We start from the raw sequence: 24,778 nt of genomic DNA, 5'->3' as shown, positions 1-24,778 counted from the left end.
GTATATGGATTTTGAAGGGACACACACCTTCAGTCCACAGCATTTGGGCATTTATGGTAAACAATGACTTTAATAAATTTCCTGCTTCCTAATTATTACTTGGTATTTATGTAACTAGCAAATTTCAATTTTGAATAGTATTTCTTTTTATTTTGATTATCTTCAAAAGTGCCGAAGAATTACAAAGTACCCTTGGTCCAGATTCACCAACTATTGATATTTTTTTACTTTGCTATTTTTTTATTTCCCTCTCTCTCTCTCTCTCTTTCCTTCCCTACTTACAGACTCCCAATCTAAAAACTTCATGTCTGTTTCATAAGAACAAGCACATTTTCTTACATAATCACATTATGGTTCTCAAATTCAGAAAACTTAACACATACTATTATATAATTTATATTCCATATGCAAAATTTGCTAACTGTCTCAATGGAGTTCTTTAAAGCAATCTTTCCTCCTCAGCCCAAGATTCAGTCTAGGGTCACATTGGAATCACACATTGCACTTAGTTATAAATTCCTTTTATTATTATTATTTATTATTAAGTAATCTCTGTGCCTAACATGAGGCTCAAACTCATGACCCCAAGATCAAGAGTTCCATGCTCTGCCAACTGAGCTAGCCAGGTGCCCCAGTTATACATTCTTTTTAATATCCTTTAGTCTAAAACAGTTCTTAAGGTTAAGGCCATTTTGGAAGAGATAAGCTAGTTGTTCTGTAGAATGCCCTTCAAATTGGGGTTTGTCTAATCTTTAGAGTTAGTTTATGCTTTTCCCCTTCCCCCAGGAATACCATGGAAGAGATGTTGTGTCCTCAGTGTACCCCATCAGGAAGCAGATGGTATCTCTTTGTCCTGTTATTGGAGATGTGAATTCTGATACCTGGGTTAAGGTGGTGTCTTCCAGGTTCTCTGCTTTTTAATTATAATTTCCCCCTGATAATGAATAAGTAGTTAATGATTAATTCATTGCAATTAATTAATTATTAAGTAGTCTGTAGAGAGATGCTTTAAGAGTATGTAGATAACTTATTCTGTATAAAATTTTCCCTCTACTATTTAACATACATTGATGGTCTTGCCTTGGTTCAGAATTACAACAATGGTGACAATGTTGATTTTCTGACTGTATCATTTTATCAATATTTCTAGTCATTGGCGTTTTATTGTGAGAAAAGTCTTGCCTTTTTCCTTCTTTAGTTAGTGCTAGTATGGGATCTCTATTTTATCCAACAGATTGTAATTTGTTACTCTCATTGTTTGTTGTAATGCCCAGGTTGTACCAGATTTCTAAGTGGCTCCTTTTTGCAGATCCTCATCATTCTTCGAGTGCTTTCTTACTTTCTGGCACAAGCTCATTTTCTACTTCCCTTTCCCCAGGATCAACCATTTCTTCCAGGAGCTTTGGCTGCTCCTAGTGGGGAATACTACTTAGAAAGCAAGACCTGGGCACTAGATGGGCTGAGTACTCTTGCTTCTAGGCCTCCACAGTGGACAAAATTGGAAGGAATGGTCATTTCATACAGTCTAGGTCTCATTCATGCTATTCATGTAAAATTCTGAATTTGTACTGCTCCCCCTAGCACCAATCCAAACTCAGAATTTTCCTTGTCTTTCTCTGTCCCCACTCTCCTCCTTTGTGAGAACCTTGGTTCCCAAATGACAAAACAAGAGTATCATTTGCTCAATATTGCAACACACAAAATAGTTTCAGGAATTGCTACCTCCATTCCACTATGAAAAACAAACCTACAAAGCAGAGTTCGACATTTGTTTGTGTTTTCCTTTTTCTTTAGACTGATGATACATGATCAAAACATTATGTTCTAAAGTTACTTGGATTGGTCCACTTTTCCCCATTTCACTGTGTCTGGTATTCATCTGAAACACAGGCTCATTTGTTCCTGTACATAATTATTTTCACTTTTTTCCCTCAGCTTTGTCGAATTAATTTTATTGTTTTGAATAATTAAAATATTAGCATGGTTCCAAAAGTCAAAACTCTACAAAAAGGAATATTTAGAAAATAGTACTAGCAATTTTGAGTAATTTATTTTCTGTCTCTTATTTATATTTAAAATTCTCTTTTAATTATTACCAGTTATGCCTCCCTTCAATAGGATTTGGTGAGATTCCTCCTGGAACACGCCTCCTCCTTGCTCCACTCAAACTTGGCCGTCCCGTATCCTTTTTCTTTCCAGCTTTATGGAGGTATAATAGACACGTAACATTATATAAGTTTAAGGTTTACAACATGATGAGTTGGTATAGGTCTATATTTAGAAATGATTACCGCAATAAAGTTAGTGAATGCTTCCATCACCTCACATACTTACCATTGTTTCCTTTGGGGGGGGATGGGCACTGTGCTGGTGAGATCAGTCAAAGTCTCCTGTCTTAACTTGCAAGTGAACAATACAGCATTGTTGACTGTAGCCACCATGCTGCACATTAGATCCTCAGACTTTATTCATCTTATAGCTGCAAGTCTGTACCCTGTGACCACCTTCACCCATTTGGCCCACCCTCAAGCCCATATTCTTTTATTTCTTCATCAAAATCTCCTTATCCTCCAGCATTCAAGCCAAATCAGGAAGAGAGGTAACTGAATCATAGCTGAGCTTCCACTGAAAGCGAATGTTCCAGAACTGCCACACCTCCAGGGGAATGTGTCCTGCCCCCGAGTTCTGGTTCTGTGACTCTGGTAGATGTTACCACACATGGGGTATTGGAAAGGGCATAGGCCTTGGGGTGATGCAGTCAACAGATGGAGATAAAAACACTTTCCAACAAAGGCTGAGGCTTGAGTGTAAGACCTCCCACTCAGCAGTGCTCATTCCCCTTTCCTTCTTCGGTCAGTGTATGGGCAGCACCGGTTAGGATGGGATACTGCAATAAGGCCAACCCTGGGTCTCACTTCCAGAGAGCCATTTCTAGAGCCGCCGCACCCTCCAGGTTGGCTTGTACAGGTGTTGGTGAGGTAATTTGGGAAGTCCCAGGTCCGAGGAAGGTGCCGGGCGGCTCCTCAGAAAGCAACTGCACCTAATTTAAAGATTAGCCTTCTGCTCCCCCTACCCCCAGCTCTAATTCGGGAACCAGTAGTAGCTGGCTAATGAAGGCTGCAGCTCAGCCAAGTGCATTGTGGCCTGGCGTTCTGAAGTGATAACGCAGTCTGTCTGCAGGTATGAAAGGGGCATCAGAGGGCAAGAATTTGTCAGTGTTTATCCAGCCTGCTGGGGAGATGCCGGAGAGGCATCCTTCTTCCATGTAAATTAACCACAGGATTCTGGTTTATACATCAGTTGCTTGTGAGTCAGCTCCCAGGTCTCAGGGATTCCTTAGGAAATTCCCAAGGACTATTTCCTTAGGAAATAGGAAATAGGAAATTCCCAAGGACTATTTCCTTAGGAAATAGTCCTTAGGAAAGCCTGCATTGTGACCTACACAGCTGACACATGCTAGACTTCTCTTCCTAAAACAGCACTACTCCCTCCAACCTCATTCACGACAGTGAATAGGAGATGTACATTTGGAGATACTACCCCTTTTCCCTTAGGGCGCTCTCTCTTAGAAACTCTTTGGTGAAGTATTTTTTTTAAAGACTTGTTTATTTATTTGACACACACACACACACACACACACACACACACAGAGCACAAGCAGGAAGAGTACAGAGAGAGAAGCAGGCTCCCCAATGAACAGGGAGTCAGGCATGGGGCTCCCTCCCAAGACCCTAGGATCATGACCATGGCCAAAGGCAGATGCTTAACTGACTGAGCCACCCAGGTGCCCCTCTTTAGTGAGGTATTGAGAAAAACTGTGTGCCAGGTGTTTTATTTGTGTGTGGGAACACACCTAACCTTCACATCTGTCCTGTGGATTAACCGTGACCTCAATTTATCAGTGAGGAAGCTGAGATTCAGAGACGGTGAGGGACCCATCTTTGGTGACACAGCTGATGAGTGGTAGAGCTGGGATTCCAATTCAGGCTCATTCAAGCCCAGAGTCTGTCCTCTTGGCTACAACACCATAACAGGTTCTTAGAAGAAATCCCACTCATGATACTGCAAGGCAGGTTTGCCCTAAGAATCTTTTGATACTGAAAAATATGCCCTAAACTTTCTGAATTTTCTCAAACATTGCCTAAATATGATTGATAAAAGTTAGGGAGAGAAAGAAGTTCTAGATGTAGGGTACTTTAGGAGACAAATTGCCAAAAGGTAACGGAGGCCACTGGGCGGGCTGGGAGGACGAATACCATTCAGTTTATAGAGCAGACAGATGGAAGGACATGGAAGATAAACTACGTAATTCACATTTTAAAATTTTTACTGATTCCTGATCCTGCTTCCTTGGGTTCCTTTCCTACCGGGAATACATTTACTCATCCTTCAAGCCCCAGACAGAATGTCCCCTCCTCCAAGATGCCTTTCTTGACTTCCACAGCAGAGCTAGTTTGTCCTTGGGTTCTTTCCTGGTACCCACTCAAGAGGACCTTCCTTTCTGAAGCCATATAGGCCAGATGCAACCTCTAGCTGTAAGACTTTGGGCAAACTCTTCACCTCTCTGTTCCTCAGTTTCCCCTTTCTGAACAATGAGAATAATGGCAACACTTCCAGCCCTGGGTTGGTTGTGGGCTTGAAATGAGAGAAGGCGCACACAATGTTTAGCACAAGGCTGGACACATACTGAGAACTCATTAGTGTTGTTTATTATTTATAATGCTGGGCGTTGGCAGCTTATGGAATAAATGTTCATTCAGTATGTGTGGAAGGAAGAAGAGAAACAGGGAAAGAGAGGAGAGAGAAGAGGCCAAGCGGCCCCAGAGACCATCTTCAGCCAGGGCAGTCCCAGCCTGGCACTTGGAGCCCCGGGGTGCTGCCTGGTTCCCCTCTCTACACACCCTTCCCTCTCAGGGCAAGACTTGGTGCCTGAATTTCTAACTCCCCAGAGACCCAATCCCATGCACTGTGCCTCTCCCAGCTCAGCAGCAAACAAGGCCTCACCTATCTACCTCTTCCTACTCTAGAACGATCACAAATCACACCTGTGTCAGGGTGTGGGCATACCGGGAGTTCTGGTACCTGCCCCCTCCTGCCTCAAGGAAAACCAGCCCTGTTTCTCCTAACCTGGCCTGCCTGGTGGTGACTCCGTTCAGGTGGACCCAGACAAGGCAGCCAGCAGAGCAACGCGGGATCTGCAATGTGTGTGACAAGGTGAGGAGCCCCGGGAACATCACAGCCCTGGGAGCATACATGGTCTCTGGGCTTCCTAGGGCCCTGGGTGGCACCCAGCACCCTGCATGCACCAGTTCTGCGTCCGATCCTGACCACAGCCTCAGGAAGGGGGTCTCCTGCCACCTGCCTTGGATGGGGAGCAGCCTGGACGAACCTAATCAGGTGGCCGCAACTGACCACTGAGCCCCTCAACTCAGGTCTGCTGCAGTGTGAAATAGTGGCCACTGGCTCATTCCCAGTTTTTATATTTGTTATAAAATTCGTTTATGTTTTATATTCGTTAGATGGAAATGATGGTGTTTTGAATACACTGGGTGGAGCAAAACACTAAAGTGAATTGTGTCTATTTCTTCTTATTTTTTAAGTGTGGCTACTAGAAAATGTAAACTTAAACATGGGAGTGGAAGCTGACTTCCCTAATGACCCTAAGCCAGAGCCAAGATGCAGACCCAGGTCGAACGTCTCCACGGCCTCGCTCTTCACTCTGATGCTGAAACCAAACTATGCTGACGCTCAAATCGTCCCTACACACATGGGGGCCAAAAAAGTGTTACCTGGGGTGTGGTTCCTGGGGACAGGAAATATGATCCCGTCTTTCTCCAAGCGGGTGCAAGTGTGTGTGTGTGTGTGTTTATGGAGAAAAAAACTAGAGGTTAGGACACAGACACAACATCTGAGGCCTTCCGCCATGCAAATGGCAGAAGTGGAACTTGAACCCAGGTCTGTCTGCCCCCAAAGTCTGGCCTCTTCCCCACGGCATCTCCCAGGGCTCTGGTACTCCACAGTCTAGAAAGAGGCTGGGCCCATGTTGTTGGAAATGAAGCTGAAACCCAGATCCCATGGAAATGGAATGATGTCGGGTAAAGAGAAAGGCAGGAAGGCCTTCCTGCAGCTGGAAGGGCTCTAGGTGATCACATGGCCCCAAACCCAGTTTCACAGATGGGGACACTGGGCCTCAGAAGGCTGTGCACCTCCCTCTTGGTCACACAGCTAAGGGCTGAACTAGGACATCTGAGTCAGAGTCTAACTTACTCTCTGGTCAGTACGTCATGGGATTTTAATCTGGTTTTTGGAGCCCTGCCTTTCATTCCGGTTGCAGTAACGGCCTTCAGCTGTGCACATCTGACGCGTTTCTTCACGCCTCAGACAGCCTCTGCCTGTCCTGTGTCCTCTGTCCTTCCTGACCTCTTTCCACACAGGGTTCAGGCCCTGTGAATGTTTGTACACTCGCTGGCTGGAAATCTTTGTTGGACCCCAGAACTTGAGTACCTGGTTTCCATGCCCATTTTCTGGCTTCTGTACCCATTTTCCTAGTGTTAATGCCGAATGCCCAGCTCTAAGGAACTGGGATCTTTAGATTTGGGTCTGTACATCAAGCCTCTAAAACTGTTTACTTGCTTGCAGGAATCAGCAAGGGGCTGTATTTTATTAATCCAATTAGTCCGATTAACTCCTGATTCCAGAGAGCCTCCCATGTTAGCTATAGGTTTTTCATATATGGTCTTTGTTATGTTGAGGTATGTTCCCTCTAAACCTACTTTGTTGAGGGTTTTTGTTTTTTTTTTAATCATGAGTGAATGTTGTACTTGGCCAAATGCTTTTTCTGCATCTATCAAAATGATCATATGGTTCTTATCCTTTCTCTTATTGATGTGATGTATCACATTGATAAGGGAATACTAAACCACCCTTGCATCCCAGAAATAAACTCCACTTAATTGTGGTGAATGATTTTTTTTTTTTAATGTTGAATTCAGTTTGCTAGCATTTTCTTGAGTATTTTTGCAACGACTTCCGTCAGGGATATTGGCTGTGGTCTTTTTTTTTTTTTCTTTTCTTTCTTTTCTTTTTTTTTTTTTTTCTTTTCTTTTCTTTTTTTCTTTCTTTTCTTTTCTTTTTTGTTTTTGTTTTTGGTGTCTTTATCTAGTTTCAGTATTGGGGTAATGTTGGCCTCATAGAATAGATTTGGAAGTTTTCCTCCCTTTTCTATTTTTTGGAATAGTTTGGGAAGAATACATATTAACTCTTCTTTAAATGTTAGAATGTGCCTGTGAGGCCATCTGGTCCTGGACTTGTGTTTGTTGAGAATTTTTTGTTTACTGATTCAATTTCTTTGTTAGTAATTTGTCTATTTTCTATTTCTTCTGATGTCAGTTTTGGTAGTTTATGCGTTTCTAGGAATTTATCCATTTCTTCCAGGTTGTCCAATATGTTGGCATACAGTTTTTCATAATATTCTCTTATAATTGTTTGTATTTCTATGGTGTTTGTTGTTATTTTCTCACTCTCATTTGTGGCTTTATTTTTTAGGTCCCTTCTTTTTTCTTTTTGATAAGCCTGGTTAGGGGTTTATCAATTTTATTAATTTTTTCAAAGAACCAGTTTCTGGTTCCATTGATCAGTTCTATTGTTTTATTAGTTTCTATATCACAAATTTCTGCTCTAATCTCTATTATTTCCTTCCTTCTGCTGGGCTTAGGTTCCATTTGTTGTTCTTTTTTAACTCTTTTAGGTGTAAGGTTAGGTTGTTTAGGTTGTTTATTTGATATTTTTCTTGCTTCTTGAGGTAGGCCTGTATTCCTATGAACTTTCCTCTTAGGACCACTTTTGCTGCATCCCAGAGGTTTTGGACCATTGTGTTTTCATTTTTATTTGTTTCCATGTAACTTTATACTTCTTCTTTGATTTCTTGGATGACCTGTTCATTTTTTAGTAGCATGCTGTTGAACCTCTATGTATTTGTGGTCTTTTCAGATTTTTTCTTGATTTCTAGTTTCATAGCTTTGTGGTCAGAAAATATGCATGGTATGATTTCGATCTTCTTGAATTCATTGGGGTTTGTTTTGTGCACTAATGATCTATTCTGGAGAACATCCCATGTGCACTTTAAAAGAATGTGTATTGTGCTGTTTTAGGCTAGAATATTCTGAATATATCCATCTGATCCAGTGTGTCATTCAAAATGATTGTTTCTTTGTTGATTTTTCTGTTTAGATGATATGTCCATTGATGTAAGTAGGGTGTTAGGGTCCTCTACTATTATTGAACTATTATTGGTTAGTTCCTTTCTGTTTGTTATTAACTGTTTTACAATTTGGGGTGTTCCTATGTTGGATGCATAAATATTTACAGTTGTGTCTTCTTGTTGGATTGTCCCCTTTATTATTATATAGTGTTCTTTTTTGTCTCTTGTTAGTCTTTGTTTTAAAGTCTATTTTGTCTGATGTAAGTATTCTCCAGCTTTCTTTCCACAGACATCTATTTGCATAATGAATGTTTCTCCATCCCTTCAACCTGCACATGTCTTTAGGTCTAAAATGAGTCTCTTTCAGGCAGCATATAGATGGGTCTTGTTTTTTTTATCCACTCTGTCACCCCATTTCTTTTTTTTTTTTTTAAGATTTTATCTATTTATTTGACAGACAGAGACCACAAGTAAGCAGGGAGGCAGGCAGAGAGAGAGAGGAGGAAGCAGGCTCCCCACTGAGCAGAGAGCCCCATGCGGGGCTCCATCCCAGGACTCCAGGATCATGACCCGAACCGAAGGCAGAGGCCCTAACCCACTGAGCCACCCAGGCGCCCCACCCCATTTCTTTTGATTGGAGTGTTTAGTACATTTACATTCAAAATTATTGATAGGGACGCCTGGGTGGTTTAGTCAGTTAAGCTTCTGCCTTCAGCTCTGGTCATGATCCCAGGGTTCTGAGATCAAGTCCTGCATTGGGCTCCCTGCTCAGCAGAGAGTCTGCTTCTCCCTCTGCCTGCTGGTTCCCCTGCTCTCTCTCTCTCTGACAAATAAATAAAGTCTTTTAAGAAAACCAAAAAACAAAATTATTATTGATAGATATATATTCATTGCCATTTTATTACTTGTTTTCTGGTTGTTTCTGAAGATTTTCTCTAATTCTTTCTTGTCTTTCTCGCATGTCTTGCTGATTTTCTTTAGTGATATATTTGGATTTCATTCTCTTTATTCTTTGCATGTTTATTAGTGGTTTTAGATATACAGTTACCATTAGGTTATATATAACCTCTTCTTCAAATAGCAGTGTATATTAAGTTGATGGTTGTTCATGTTTGAACCCCTTCTTTTCTCCTCTCCTCCCCTCCCCACATTTTAGGTATATGTTATTATAGTTCATATCCTTTTTTTCACCCAAAGGTTTTATTTATTTGAGAGAGATAGACAGCATCAGCAGGGGGGAGGGTTAGAGGGAGAGGGAGAAGCAGACTCCCTACTGAGCAGGGAGCCTGACACCCGGCTCAGTGCCAGGACCCCAGGATCATGACCTGTGTCAGAGGTAGACACTTAACTGACTGAGCCACTCAGGTACCCCTATATTTTATATTCTTTTTCTCATGTGAGTTTCTTGACTGATATTTTTTTTTACAGAAATACTCTTTTCTACTACTTTTGTGTTTGCTACCTTCATGCTGTCATTTTTGGTCTCTCCTTCACATTCAAAGAGTCCCCTTTAATATTTCTTGCAGGGCTGGTTCAATGGGCATGAACTCCTTCAGTGTTTGAGAAGCTCTTTATCTCTCCTTCTATTCTGAATGATTAGTTATCTCTTCTTAAGCATAGTGTTTAACGAGTTTGCTTCCATACAGTCCACAGAAAGAGAAGTAGACTTGGAGTATGATGTAAGAACTATTGATGAATCATTCACTTCTTTTTTCTTTAAATGAAGTCTTTGTTCTAAAAAATTCAAATAAGGCCAAGTAGACCACTTTCTAGCCACGTCCCAAAGTGCATTAAGGATGTCGCAGTTACTTTCTGTAGGGGATGTGAGGTTAGAGCCCTTTTCCTGATCTAATAAGAGGTAAACATGGAAGTCAGGCAGGAAATTTGAACTCACTGAACACCACTGGGACCGAACCCCAGGTTCCACGCCTGGGATAACTATTAGTGTGGCCCAGGACATCGGCTGGAGGGCAGGTGCCAGGAGAGAAGGAGAAAGGTGACAGCCCACATATTCTGATTCAGGTAGAGCCCTGGACACAAACCAGAATCCAGTCATGACCTCTTAGGAGCCTTGACCTGAGTGTTCATTATGGTTTCTTCGGAAAAGGTTAGGAAACAAATTTGTTTACATGACACTGTGAATATGAGATTGCTGCAGGGCCCAAGGTTAGAAACATTGGCAAATCCCATCCAAAGTACTGACTCAGGGAAATCCACATTTAGAGTTCAAGGAGATAAATGGGACATTGGGTCTCAAAACCTGGTTATAGGTTCAGATTGCAATTACAAAACCATGCAAATTAGCTTTATAGAGAGAGCGCTGCGAGCAGCCCAATCCCTGTAACTCTATAACCTGACTTACCCTGGACCTTGTTCCCTACAGAATGGGTCTGCTCCTACCCTTGTTGCTCTGCACATTGGCTGCATGCTGCAGGGCTAGATCTGTACCCGGGAAACCACCCCCCTTAGGTGTGCTCTCCCGTGGCTGCAATGACTCAGATGTTCTGACAGTCGCAGGCTTTGCCCTTCAGGACATCAACAGGGACCGAAAAGATGGCTACGTGCTGAGCCTCAACCGAGTGAGCGATGTCCGTGAACACAGACAGGCAAGTGATGGTCCCCTATCATGAGCAGGTGCTTACACAAGCTGAGGAGGCCAACCGGGGGGTTGGGACCCCAGAGACACGTGTTGGAAGATGCTTTCCAAATTGGAAATCCTGCTAAGAACGTTCCTCTCTTCTCTGCCAGGGTGTGCTACATGCTCTTGTTCTTGGGCTAATAGTTATCCTACTCTGAAGCTTGTCTAGTGTCCCACAGGTTACCCATGATCTTCACAAACATCAAAGACTTTGGCTCTGCCATAAAACAGAGACTTTTTGGCCAGTCTTTAGGGGTTTCTGCTTCATGTGGGATGCAGTGCATTTCTCAACCCCCTCTTACAGGACCCAGGATCTGTGTTCTATCTCACACTGGACGTATTAGAAACGGACTGCCATGTACTCACCAGGAAGGTGTGGAAGGACTGTGGTGTAAGGTACATTCATAGATCGGTAAGTGCTTGTGTCCAGGCATGCTGCAGAAGCTAGGTGTTCTCTGACCTGGGTGAAGATTGCTCAATGTGTCCATCTCTTGAATGTCCTTCATTATCAACTCTAGGGCAGAGCACCCATGTGGTTATTCCAATGCTGTAGATCAAACAGCTTAAAGGAGTTTCTGAGCATCCCACTGGGAGTCATGACCCCAGAATTGAAAAGTTGCCCCCAAATGGTTTCCTACCTTCAAGAACTTCCTATAGATTTCGAGCTAGTGTTTGGATTGTGAGAATAAAGATTTGAGAGGTAATGCTTTGGATACATGTCTAAGGAAGACTATAGAAGTATTGGAGAGAGAGTTTCTTTCCTGGTTTTATTTTGCTTTGTTTTGGTGAACACTAATATGAAATGTGAGGCTGGGGAGAGGGAAGGATTACAGTATGGGAGCTGCCAGAGGTGCTATGGAAGGATTTCCTGAAATCATAGAACCTAAAAGGCCTCAGAAGTCAACCTTTTAAAGGGGACTCATGAAGAAGCTTGAAAATAACATAGCTTTCTTGTGATTCTCAGTTATCCTAAGGTTATGTCCATTAATTGACATGAAACTTTATATCTGGAGTGCAGAACTGTGTTTAGAAGTAAACTATTTACTCAAGATTTCTAATCATTTAACCAAATCTGTCAAATTACACCTATCTGAAGTGGAGATGCACTGTGGGGGGTTAGGGGCGTAGGAGAAGAATAAATGAAACAAGATGGGATCGGGAGGGAGACAAACCATAAGTGACTTAATCTCACAAAACAAAGTGAAGGTTGCTGAGGGGAGGGGTGTCGGGAGATGGGGGTGGGGTTATGGACATTGGGGAGGGTGTGTGCTATGGTGAGTGCTATGAAGTGTGTAAACCTGGCAATTCACAGACCTGTACCCCTGGGGATAAAAATACATTATATGTTTATAAAAAAAAAATAAAAAAATAAAGATGAAAAAGAAAATTACACCTATCTGGTTTTAAAGAGCAAAAAGTGTTCTTACCCTGTTGTGAATTATATTTAAGGTGGCACTATGTGCTCGCTTCGGCAGCACATATATATTTAAGGTGGCACTAGCGGCTCTAATATATACCCTAAAAATTGTATACTGATTCCAATATGATAGAAGTTTATTTCTCACTCATGTAAAGGTCAAAATAGAAATTCCTGATCAAGAGGGAGCTTTCTTTCAGAGGTGCCTTGGAGCCCCATGTTCCCTCCACATTGTGGATCTAGACTGCCACCTTCAACTGGTGGTTTCTATGACTGCCAAGCTTCTCTGCATCAGACTATAGAAAAAGAAAGAGTATGGTGGATAAATCACATGGGAAAAAACTTCATGGGACACCTGGAAATGGTTACAGTCACTTCTGCTCACCTTCCTGTGGCTGCAGCTCAATTATACATAGTCACAGTTACTCTGGAAGGAAGCTGGGAAATATAGACCAGCTGTGTCTCAGAAGAAGGTTGAATGATTTGTTGATTGGCTGGTAGTTTCTCACACCCCAAACTCCCAAAATTGACCTTAGTTTTTCATTATTTAAAAAGAAAATGTCCAGTGGAACTGGGGTGACACAGTCCATTAAGCGTCCAACTCTTGGTTTCGGCTCAGGTTGGTGGTCTCAGGGTCCTGAGATCCAGCCCCATGTTAGGCTCTGTGTTCAGTGTGGAGTCTGCTTGAAATTCTCTCTCCCTCTCCTTCTGCCTCTCTCAAACAAACAAATCTTCCAAAATAAAATGTCCAATCTAATTTTGGATTTTTTAAAAGTTGGGGTTTGTTCCACCATCTCATAACATGTGTGTGTTTGTTCCAGGTTTATGGTCAGTGCAAAGCAATATATTATGTTAACAGGCCAGAAAGGATTCTCTACTTAGCTGCTTATAACTGTACTCTTCGCCCAGGTAAGAGAGCACTCTGATTTTACTCATTTTAATAAAATATGGAAAAGAGCATTAAATAGAGCTATGCCTAGAGAACACAGGGTTCTCCCATTCTTACTTCCTATTCATACAAAGGCCACATTCTTATATCCAGTTTTTGCCTCTCCTGTGAAGTTCATCTTGTACCACTCCTTTTCCCACAAAGAATCTTCTTAAATACACCGCTTAAATCCTTTATTATAGACAGTTGCATTAAATCCTACATTTTCAGTCTGATGTAAATGGCTTAATCTCTGCTCTGGTCCCCAGGCTCCCTTTCTAGCTCTCCTGACGTTATTTCCTTGACTACACCAACTTTGCACTTCTGAAACTGAATGGATGCTTCACTATTTTCCAAACACACATTGCACTTTCCAGTCTCCGCATGTACTGTTTGCTTCCTCCTCCAATGAGGATGCCCTCACCTGACACCCTCTGCCCTTAGAACTTACATTGTTTGAGGGCCCCTGCCGATGCTGCTTCTTCCACCATGTTCTCGACTCCAGAAAGGAAAGGTGCTCACCTGTTGTCATTCCTATACAATGTTAGCTACCACTCCTCATGGAATGGAGAGTGGGCTGCCTTGACTTGGGTCTCCTATCTTCTTCCATCAAGCCGAGCATGTCTTCCTACTTCCTGCCTGCCAAAGCTCTCCCTCCATTCGTATTAAGTGTAAGGAGTCCATAGTATTGTTGAATGAACTAAGAATGAGGCTGAAACTAATGACATTTCAAATATGCACGTGCATTTGTTCTGGATCCTTCTTTGGAAAAAAAGCATCCAAGTCCTGGGCAAATAGGATGTGGTTACTTGGCAGACTATTGTGTGAATATGACTCCCCTGGTGGATCTTTGTTCAAGTGCAGATTATGATTCTAGAGGTGTGGGGCATGGCCTGAAAGTCTGCATTTCTAATAAGTTCCAGGAGATAACAATGTTGCTGGTTCCTTTGGGAGATAAAGCAACAGATCAAATATTTTATTGGCCATGTTTTAAGCTTCATGGTTGCCAAGAGGAGTTTTATATAAATAAACCAGAGTAGAACCAACAAGGCAGACTGGGATTTAAATGGAAGTCATAGGTGCCAGAGGTATGGGAGGTTAGGAAGTGACCCATGAGGATGATGGTGCCAGGAGTGACAAGCTATGGAAACTGCCTCCCAGGATGCCCAAATACATGCAAATCAGCATGCAATTGATCAAAACAAAGTGTTTGCGCTACAGAAATAACTTCCAGAAAACTACCCTGGCCTGACTTCCATGAGAGTTTTGCCACCTCCAGCTCTTTCCAGTCAGAAACGCTCGCTACACCTTTAGCAGGATTATTCTATCCAGTCACACAGTGATTTGACCGATGTGTGTTTTCTGGCTTGCTTATATTTTCTAACTGGGGAGGGTGTGCTTACCTTCTATGTGTCACTCAACATCACTTGCTAAGCACTTACAATGCATTAGATGTTATGTTAGGTGCTGGGGACTAAAAGGTGAATAAGACAGGACACTCATGAAATCCCAACATTTTAAGACACTCAGTCTGCCTGACAGAGGCAGTGATGGTGGAAGATATCTTCACTGAGCTAACTGGGGGCAAGTTTTTGTATCAATATAACATACATGCATTTCTGAACACAATTCTTCAGGTAAATACCTTTGTGTGAAGCGAAAAAATCTTGCTTTGATTTTTTTTTTTTTTAATTATGAAAGTAGTACACAGTCATTGCAGGAAACTCTCTGCCGACTGCTTTCTTTCTAGACCATGCCTTTTCCACTCCCTCCTTGCTGAAATGATTTCTTTTCTTTTTTTTTTTTTTTAATCTCTGCCTCTGTTGTAGCCATGATTTATGGGATTAAAAATCATTAAGGAGTTTCATTTTAAAACTTCTCTCTTTGGCATCAACAGTTTCTCGAAGAAGAATTCACACAATGTGCCCTGACTGCCCCTTCCCCACCAACTTGTCAGATCCTGAGTATCTGGAAGCTGCCCTTGAGTCTCTTGCAAAATACAACAGTGAGAGCCCCTCAAAGCAGTATTCTCTTGTCCAAGTCACCCAGGCTTCTAGACAGGTGAGGTTGAAGTGCCATTACACCAACAATGTCTCTCCTAACTGTTACTCTCAGTTCCTAAGCTGAGGTGAATATCAAGGCACTCCTTTTAATTTGACGTGAAAAGCCTTTTCTTTATTCTCTCCTTGGGTGGACCTGATGTACATTCAGTCATGTTTCTGTGTCTGAGTTATGCCATGGGATTTCCACCAGAGTTGTGGGACTCTGTTTTACTGCATTGACCTTAAGGTGAGAAGGGAAATAGACTCATGGTCTCCTTGGTTATTCTACTTAGGTTCACTATTTGCTGCTACACTTTTATATTTAACTGATGATGGACCATTTAGCAAGTCGGTTTCTGCTTCATCTTAAGGCCTGGAATAGATTATGAGTTTTACAGATTAGGGAAAGTGGAGGCTCATTTGCATTTGGATGATGTTAAATCTATTATATAGAGAAAATCTAATCTAAAAACAAATCTACAGGAGGAAAAATCCGCTCAATCGAGGAAGGTTTTTAGAGCCCTTTCAAATCCTTAAGAAGGGAAGAAAAGTATGGTGATTATGATTTTTTAAATGACAGAATCACAATACATGATTTGATCTTGGTGGGGAGTACAGGGACAGCAGCAGACCTGGGCTGACAATGACTTTGAGGATGTTTGGTTCTCCTAAATAAAATGCTGCCAAACCTGAATCATTTCTCCACTTGGTAAGATTTGATTTTTTCTTTCTCATCTCTTGTCTCATACCAGTGGGTGGTTGGCCCTGCCTACTTTGTGGAATATTTAATCAAAGAGTCACCATGTACCAAATCCCAAGCCAGCAACTGTGCACTTCAGCCACCTGACTCTGAAGTAAGTATTCCTGAATGTCTTCATAATTTAGGATTTGTGTTCACAAGTCACCTATATGTACTTTCTGAGCATAAATTATTACATGAGGTATTGTAATGCACGAGATGCATTGTTCCCCTTAAGGAACAATGGACTAAGTAGAGATTGTGCACGTTCAGGTGCAAAAATAAAGATTTTATTTTATCATAATTGCAATTTTCATCAGCAATATGATGACTTGGCAAAAAAAAAGATCATAGACACTGTAAAACATGGGCAGATCTTCTCAGTGGTTTGTGATGGTCCTGCTTCTATCCGAACAAATCCCGTTACATTTGGAATACACCATGGTATTCTGTTCCTCGGACCGCTCTTATGAAGGACAAAGAAGTCAAACAGGCCTTCTTTCAAAGAATGTGTCCATGATGGGCAGAGAACCTTGAAACCATTGGAAACACAACTGGTGAGAAATATCAATTGACACAATGTATTGTGTAGCACAATCAGGCAAAATGAGTCAAAAGACTTTTTTCTCCTTACTTATACTAACAGCTTTATTAAGATAATTCACACATCATAAAATTCACCCTTTAAGATATACAATCCAGTGGGTTTTTTAGTATATTCACAGAGCTGTGCACCATCACTACTATCTAACTTTTGAATATCTTCATCAGCCCAAAAGAAACCCCTTACCCATTAGCAGTTGTCCCCCTTACTCCTCACCCAAGTCCCTGGAGCCCGCTAGTCTACTCATCGTCTCTATGACTTTGTCTTCTTCCAGACATTTCATGTAACAGAATCATGGTGTGTAGGTCCTTTTGTGTCTGCCTTTTTTCACTTAACATAATGTTTTCAAGGTTTATCTGTGTTGTAGCATGTATCGGTGCCTCATTCCTTTCTATGGCCAAATAATAGTTCATTTGCATGGATGCACCAAGTACTGCTTTCCATCTAATAGTCAGTGGCTGTTTGGGTTGCTTCCCTGTTGGAGCTATGATAAATGATAGTGCTAGGAGCATTTGTATAAAAGTTTTTATACCTAACTGTGTTTTCTTTTCTCCTGTGTGTATGGTCTGAAGTGGGATTGCTGAGTCACACTTCACGTTTAACCTTTTGATGAACTGCCGAACTGTTTTCCAAAGTGACTGCACCAGTTTTATGATCTTATCTGCGATGTATGTGGGTTTTAATTTCTCCACATTTTTGCTCACACTTCTTATCATAATTATCTGTCTTTTTTTTTTAATTATAGCTATCTTATTGAGTATGGAGTGGCATCTCATTTTGGTTGTTACTTGCATTTTCTTCCTGGCTAATGATGTTAAACATTTTTAATGTACTCATTGGCCCTTATCATATATATATTCTTTGGAGAAATGTCTATTCAAATCCTTTGCTCATTTTAAAATTGGATTACTCGTTTTCTATTGTTGAATTGTAGGAGCTCTTTGCATATTCTGGGTAACAATCCCTTAATCACATATATGATTATAAAGATTTTCTCTCATTTTCTGGGTTGTCTATTCATTTTCTTAATGATGTTCTTTGAAGTATAAAAGGTTTTTTTAATTTCCATGAAGTCCCTCTTATTTATTTGGGTCATGACCGAATGTGTGTTTGGAGTCATCTCTAAGAAATCATTGCCTAATCCAAAATCACTAAGACTTACTCCTATGTATTCTTTGAAGAGTTTTCTAGCTTTAACTCTTAGGTTTAAGTTTGTGACCTGTAATAAGTTAATTTTTTTTATATTGTGTGAGGTAGGAGGTTCAACTTCATTCTTCTGCTTCTGGATGTCCATTTGTCCTAGAATTATTTGTTGAAAAAAAAAATCATTTTTCCCACTTAAGTGTCTTGGAATACTTCATGAAGATCGCTTGGCTATAAATGTCAAGGTTTATTTCTGCACTCTCAATTTTATTCCATGGATCTATATAGCTATCCCTATGCCACTATTTCACTATCATGAATACTATAGCTTTGTAGTAAATTTTGAAATTGGGAAGTGTGAGTGCTCCTATTTTGTTCTCTTTATTCAAGATTATTTGGGTATTCTGGATCCGTTGCATTTTCATAACAATTTTCTATTTTTAAAAAAGAAGTTAGAAATGTGATAAGAATTGCACTGAATCTGTAGGTCAATGTGGGACATACTGTCATATTAACAACAATAAGTCTTTCAGTCCATTAATATGAATTGTCTTTCCTTTTGTTTGACTCAATTTCCTTCAACAATGTTTTATAATTTTCAATGTTCAATACTCACTTACCTGTATATCTAAATATTTTATTCTCTTTGATGCTAAAATAATGTATTTGTTTCCTTTATTTTATTTTTGAATTGTTTCCTATAAGTGTATAGGAATACAATTGATTTTTGCATACTGATCTTGTATCCTGGAACCTTGCTGGACTCATTTACTAGTTCTAATAGTTTTCTAGTAGATTTCTTAGGATTTTCTACATACAAGGTCATGTCATCTGCAATTAGAGATAGCTTTACTTCTTCCTTTCCAATCTGCATGCCTTTTAATTCTTTTTCTTGCCTAATTTCCCTGGCTAGACCTTTCAGTATAATATTGAACAGAGGTGGGAAGAGTAGACATCCTTATTGTATTCCTGGGGAAAACACTGAGTATTTCATCATTGAATATGATGTTAACTATAAGTTTTTCATGGATGCCCTCTTTTAAGTTGAAAAAGTTCTATTCTTATTTTCTGAAAAATTTTTAAATGAAAAAACAGTATTACAGTTTATCAAATGCTTTTTCTGAGTTAAGGAGGTAGCCATGATTTTCTTCTCCTTTAATCTGTCATTGTATTAACAATGATTGACTCTTGTATGTTAAAATAAGCTTGCACTTTGGGAATGACTCCCAATTGATCATGGTATATAATCCTTTTTACGTGTTGCTGAATTCAGTTTGCCAGTATTTTTTTATAAGATTTTCCATTTTCATATTCATAAGAGATATTAATCTATAGTTTTCTTGTATTTTCTCTGCCTGATTTCCGTATGAGTTTAATATTGGCCTCACAGAATGAGTTGGGAAAATTTCCCTCCTCTTCTATTTTATTTTGGAAGAGTTTAAGGATTGGTGTTCATTCTTCTTTAAATGTTTTGTAGAATTCAACAGTGGGCTTGAACTTGTCTTTATGAGAAGTTTGGGGTTTTTAGAAAAGATTATTATTTATATATATATATAATATTATCAAATTATTATTAATAATTTGATTTCTTCACTTGTTACAGTTCTATTTAGATTTTCTGTTTCTTAAGTTTTGGTAGTTCGTGTCTTCCTAGGAATTTGTTCATTTCATTGAAGTTACTTAATTTCTTAGCATACAAGAAGATGTTCATAGTATTCCCTTCTTATTTCTGAAAGGCTAAAATTTAATTCCAATTTTAATATATGAGACATTTTTTTCTTGGTCAGCCCAGCTAAAGTTTTGTCAATTTTGTTGATCTTTTCAAATAATCAACTTTCAGTTTCATTTTCTGTTTTTGTAATCACCTAGTTAATTTTTTCCTCTCTGCTCTTTATTATGGCCTTCTTTTTGTTTGCTTTGGGATGAGTTTGTTTTTGTTTTTGTTTTGTTTTGTTTTTCTGCTTTTTCTGTTTCTTAAGGTAGAAGGTTACATAAATGATTTGTTATTGTTTTTTTTTTCTTAGCAATAGCAGTTACATCTACAGATTTCCTTCTCAGCAATGCTTTAGCTGAATCTCATAAGTTGTGTGTATTTTGTTTTGGTTTCTATTCATCTCAAAGTATTTTCTAATTTTCTTTGTGATTATTTCATTGACCAATTGGTTATGTAGGAGTATGTCATCTAATATTTGCAAAATTCCCCAATATTTTGTTATCCATTTCCAATCTCATTCCATTGTAGTTGGAGAACATGTGCCATATGATCTCAATTCTTTTAAATTAATTGAAGTTTGTTTTAAAATTTAACATAAGGTATATCCTGGAAAATGTTCCATGTACACTTGAGAAGGGTGTATATTGTACTGTTGTTAGGTGGAGCATTCTGTAATGATTGGTTTATAGTGTTGTTTAAGTCTTCTCTTTCCTTGCTGATGTCCTGCATAGTTGTTCTATCCGTTACTGAAAGTGAGATTTCCAACTATTACTGTTGACTTGTCTTTATCTCCTTTGAATTCTGTCAGTTTGGCTTATGTTCTTTGGGGCTCTGTTGTTAGGTACATATATATTTATACTTATTGTGTCTTCTTAATAAGGTGGCCTTTTTATCATTATAAAGTGTTTTTCTTTGTCTCTACCAACAATTTTTATCTTTAAGTCAATTTTGTCTGACATTTGTATAGCCATTCCAGCTCTCTTTTTGTTATTGTTTGCATTTATATTTTTTCCATCTTTTTACTTTCAACCTACATGTGTCTTTGAATCTAAAATGTGTGTCTCAGGGCACCTGGGTGGTTCAGTGGGTTAAAGCCTCTGCCTTCAGCTCAGGTCATGATCTCAGGGTCCTGGGATTGAGCCCTGCATCGGGCTCTCTGCTAGGCAGGGAGCCTGCTTCCTCCTCTCTCTCTCTCTCTGCCTGCTTCTCTGTCTACTTGTGATCTCTCTCTCTGTCAAATAAATAAAATAAAATAAAAAAATCTTTAAAATGTGTGTCTCAAAAGACTTGTATAATTATTCAAGTGAATTTTCTCAAGGAATAATTGGGAAAACATTTTTACCCTATTCTGTAAGATCTCTTCTTCTCACTTGTCAATAACATCTTGGGCAGATCCCATAGCATTCTGGTCATTATCAATAATAAGTACAATTTCACTTAGGTAATTAAGGTTCACTTACAAGTCTGAAAAAAAATCTGTTCAGTCAATTCTGAATCAAAACTTCTATCTTATATCCAATGCAGAGCTTTTCTCTTTTTTCATAGCTTCATCCTGACTCAGAGCTTAGGACCTGCTGTGAGAAAGGGAGTCAAGGTCTATTCTTTCACTCTTTCTTCCCTCTCTGTAATCTTTTGCTTAATTATTGCTCTTCCAAGTTCCAAGAAGAATGAAAGAGGAGAAGAGAGAAGAGCCCAAAGTCTTTTTTATATAACTGCGGTTTTGGTTTTCTCTTGGTCTACACTGGCCCTCCATAAGCCAGGTTCCAGTGCTGGTTCTCTCAAGTGGTACAGGTGTGGTTTCATCCAGATGTTCTTTCCTGGCAGGATGATGTATTCTCTAGCTGACTTCTTGGAACCACCCCTTCTCAGATTCAGACCCCACAGATTTTTACTATCACTTTAGTGTGATAGTAAACAAGTGATTTACTCTCACCTATTATTATCCCTTCTCTGGAAGATTGTCCCTTGGGAAGGTACTTTAAAAAAAGCCCTACCTATGGCATTTGCTTGCCTCAAGGAATTCACACATTTTTACTATTCCGAACAGTGGAGATAGTGTTCCCTTTCCCACCCTTTTTCCTTACCCTACCATAGTAGGCTGCTTTAGCCAAGATCCTGCCTTCAGAATGCTCTGAGAGAGAAGCAGATACCAATCTTCATAGCCCATATGTCCCAAAACTCTAGGGTTCCCATGTTAAGCATGTCCACAAACTCCCTTTTTGTGGTTCTCTCTAGATTCAGCATGAATTAGAGTAGCTCAGCAAATTCTAGTCAGAGTGGGAGTCGCTAGGCTCTACTTGGTACAGGTAACTGCAGTCTCTCCAGAAGCTTCTCTTAGTGTTCCCTATATGATTTGGTGAAGAATTGGAGAAGGAAGAGGCTGAAGCACCATTCTCTAAGGACTTTCTACACTCATGGATTTTCCCATCATAAGGAACTTCAAATCTTCTCTTTACATAGTCTTCACATGGGTGATAGGATAATATTCAGGCAATCCATTTAGATACAGTTTAGTATATTCCATTTGAATATTCTTTCTTAAGAGTTCTTCTTTAGAAATTGAGGCAACATTTTATTATAATATTCTATTTGACCTTGAATATATGTGTACTCTATGTCTCTAAAATTCCTCTTCTAGGAATTTACCCTAAGAAGTAACTAAGAACTTCTTAAATAATCAGAAGAATATTAGTTAATGATTATAAAAAAGATCACAGAACACTATTTAATGCCATTAAAGGATTTTCACAATATATTATTAAGTGATGAGAAGAGTTATAAAATATGTAATGTAATCCTATTTATCTAGAATAAAAATATATATGCACAGGAAAAAAGGTTAGAAGAAAAGAAATAGTTACCTTTCATGCAATTATGGGTCTTTTTAACTTTTTGTTTATCCATATTCTAAATAACTATTTATTATATTTGTATAAAGAAAACAAAATTATTTTATTTCTAAATAAAGAGAAGTTGAAGGAGCTTAGAGGAATTTTGTCTGAGAAGAGAAAGCTCTGGGTGGAACGTACATAAAAGGCCACTACTATGTGCAAAATGAGAGCAGGTGTTCAAAATGACCCAAGGGTAGAAGTAAGACCAAGACATAGATGTTCTATAGACACAGATTTCTGCTCAATACCAAGACTTTTCTAATGGCTTGTTCCTCAAGAAATCCTGAGTTTAGGGACCCCTGGGTGGCTGAGTCGGTTAAGCATCCAACTCTTGATCTCAGCTCAGGTCTGGATCTCATGGTCATGAGTTCAAGCCTGGCATTGGGCTCAGCACTGGGCATGGAGCCTACTTTAAAAAGTACATCCTGAGTTCCACATAACTGGAGGAAATTTAGCTTAGTTTGGGTGATTAGCTAAAATGATGTAGAGAGAATTGCCTCAGGGCCTGCCCATAACATTGTAGGTGCATAAAATGTTGATTAGCTGTGGGTCTATACAAGCAGAAAACAAGTTGATTTCCATTTCTAATCACTAATAATCATAATACTCACAGAATGTTGTATTTTCTCTGTCTGTAGCCTGTTGGTCTTTGCACAGGTTCCGTGACTCAAACACCAATGGAAAAGTTTGTCTCCGTGTCTTGTAACTTCTTTGAACAACAGGTATTTTTCAATCTAATTATTTGCCTTCTCATTGAATGAGAGAGCAGATAATTGAAATCCTAACTGACCTCTCCTTTTGATTTCCTAAAATCCATGATCACCACTTTATTCAGGCTGCCCCAAGGTCACACCCACAGGGTGGCTGGTTAAAGACCAGTCATACTTTTTTTTTTTTCCAGTCACAATGTGGTCCTACAGAATAAATAAGACTTCTTCAGAAATAGAGATATCCTAGCTCAGATGGCTGAGGCCTCTGAAACATTAAATCCAGTGTCCCAAAGACCCTCACCCTTTCCCAAAGTATTTGTCGAGTGTTCACTACAGGGCAGCCAGCTATCATTGAGAGGGTGATTGAAACAGGCCACCTTGTCCCAGTACTGCTCTGCCACCAAGAGGTGTGTGTGACTCTGGACAACTTCTTACCTCTCTGAGTCTTGGTTTTCTTGTCTGTAGAATGGGGTTGCAATAACCACCGTGTGCAGATCCCTGTGGGAAGCAATGAGAGGAACTAGAGGAAGGGCCCTGTGTGGCGCATGGCATTGAATAAGCCATGAGTAAAGGGAGTTTGGCTGCACTACTGGGATGGTGTGACAGCACCCCAGTGTACTTGGAAGAAGCCATTCAACCCCTCCAAACCATTGTTCAGCTCGGAGTTTGTGAGACCTGCAGTCTCACATACTCTGTTGTCTGCTTTTGCTTCTTTTAACCCTTTAACCCTTTAAGCAGAGTTAAATCATCCCTCTAGCTGGTCTCCCTTTGAAACATGCCATCAGAAGTCCCAGAACAGGCTTAGCTTGGTACTAGCCATGGTAGAAGTTTTTCCCGGAAATGTTCCCTTATTTGAAAATGTTCTTATTTCAGAGCCCTGCCCCTGGAGGGGAAGCCGATGCTGCTAACCAGGGACCTGCACATCTCCCTGGGGTGGGAGAGTCCCAGCAGAAAGTTGTCGTAGATCCTACTCCCGGCTTGCTCCTCAAAGCTGTGCCTAAAGGATCTGTCCAACACCTCCCTGACTTGGATGATGAGAAGAAGCCCGAGGATGCTGAGGAAAACCAACATGCTGAGGCCTTCCCTGTGAAGCTGGATCTCACCACAAATCCTTGGGGAGAAACATTGGATGTGTCCTTCCTTTTCATGGGGCCTGCGGAGCAGAAGCTGCTTGTCCTGCCTTTCCCCAAGGATGAACGACGCTCTGCTGAGTGCCCAGGACCAGCCCAGCAGAATAACCCTCTTATCCTCCCACCATGAGAACCACAGAGAGAATTCCATGGAGGGTATAGTGCCCTGCAGGAGAAGAGAGGTGCTGGGGAAGGGAGAGAGAGAGGCAGTTCAAACATAGAGAGTGACTAATAAAGTACAAATCTGACTCTCTTGGTCTCATCATGTTCTCTGGAAGTATAAGATTACACTGTGTACTTGTACGTGAGGCTTCATCTCTTCTGAACCATCCAGGGTCTCATACCATGGACACTCTCTGCCTCCCCTGTCTTCAGCCTCTCCCTCTGTAATCTTACTGACTTTCAGCTAAGTCTCTGTTATAGGGTCTGCCATACTTAGAAATGCCCTCTTCTTTCTGGGCAGGAGCACACTGTGATTCTTTTGATCAAAAGGAGATGAAAATTGAAGGGTATCAAGAGACAGATTCATCAGGGTGTCATTCTCCCTTTATTCCATAATTACTGCAATGCCAAGTATCAGTCAGATACTGTCTGCACAACCTTCAACCTGAGGGTGGAATTT

At 40.2% G+C, this 24,778-nt stretch overlaps 1 protein-coding gene across 2 annotated transcripts; it reads left to right on the top strand.

Annotated features, from left to right (window-relative positions):
- Positions 1–10,584: 10,584 nt before the first annotated feature.
- Positions 10,585–24,286, top strand: LOC111151449 (fetuin B). 2 transcript variants are annotated; one of them, XM_022509454.1, is made up of 6 exons: positions 10,585–10,806; positions 13,077–13,164; positions 15,081–15,244; positions 15,978–16,079; positions 22,955–23,038; positions 23,900–24,286. In XM_022509454.1, the coding sequence occupies exons 1-6, from the start codon at positions 10,585–10,587 to the stop codon at positions 24,284–24,286; spliced, it is 1,047 nt and encodes a 348-aa protein (XP_022365162.1). The 2 variants fall into 2 exon arrangements, with proteins under 2 accessions (XP_022365162.1, XP_022365169.1); XM_022509461.1 differs by lacking the exon at positions 13,077–13,164 and having other exon boundaries at positions 10,585–10,810.
- The last annotated feature ends 492 nt before the right edge of the window (positions 24,287–24,778 follow it).

Source organism: Enhydra lutris, unplaced genomic scaffold (genome assembly GCF_002288905.1).
Source record: "Enhydra lutris kenyoni isolate GAN:26980312 unplaced genomic scaffold, ASM228890v2 scaffoldscaffold2, whole genome shotgun sequence".
In the NCBI taxonomy this organism is placed as follows: Eukaryota; Metazoa; Chordata; class Mammalia; order Carnivora; family Mustelidae; genus Enhydra; species Enhydra lutris.
Note: the sequence above shows the minus strand (reverse complement) of the source record. Positions and strands in the feature narration are given on the sequence as shown.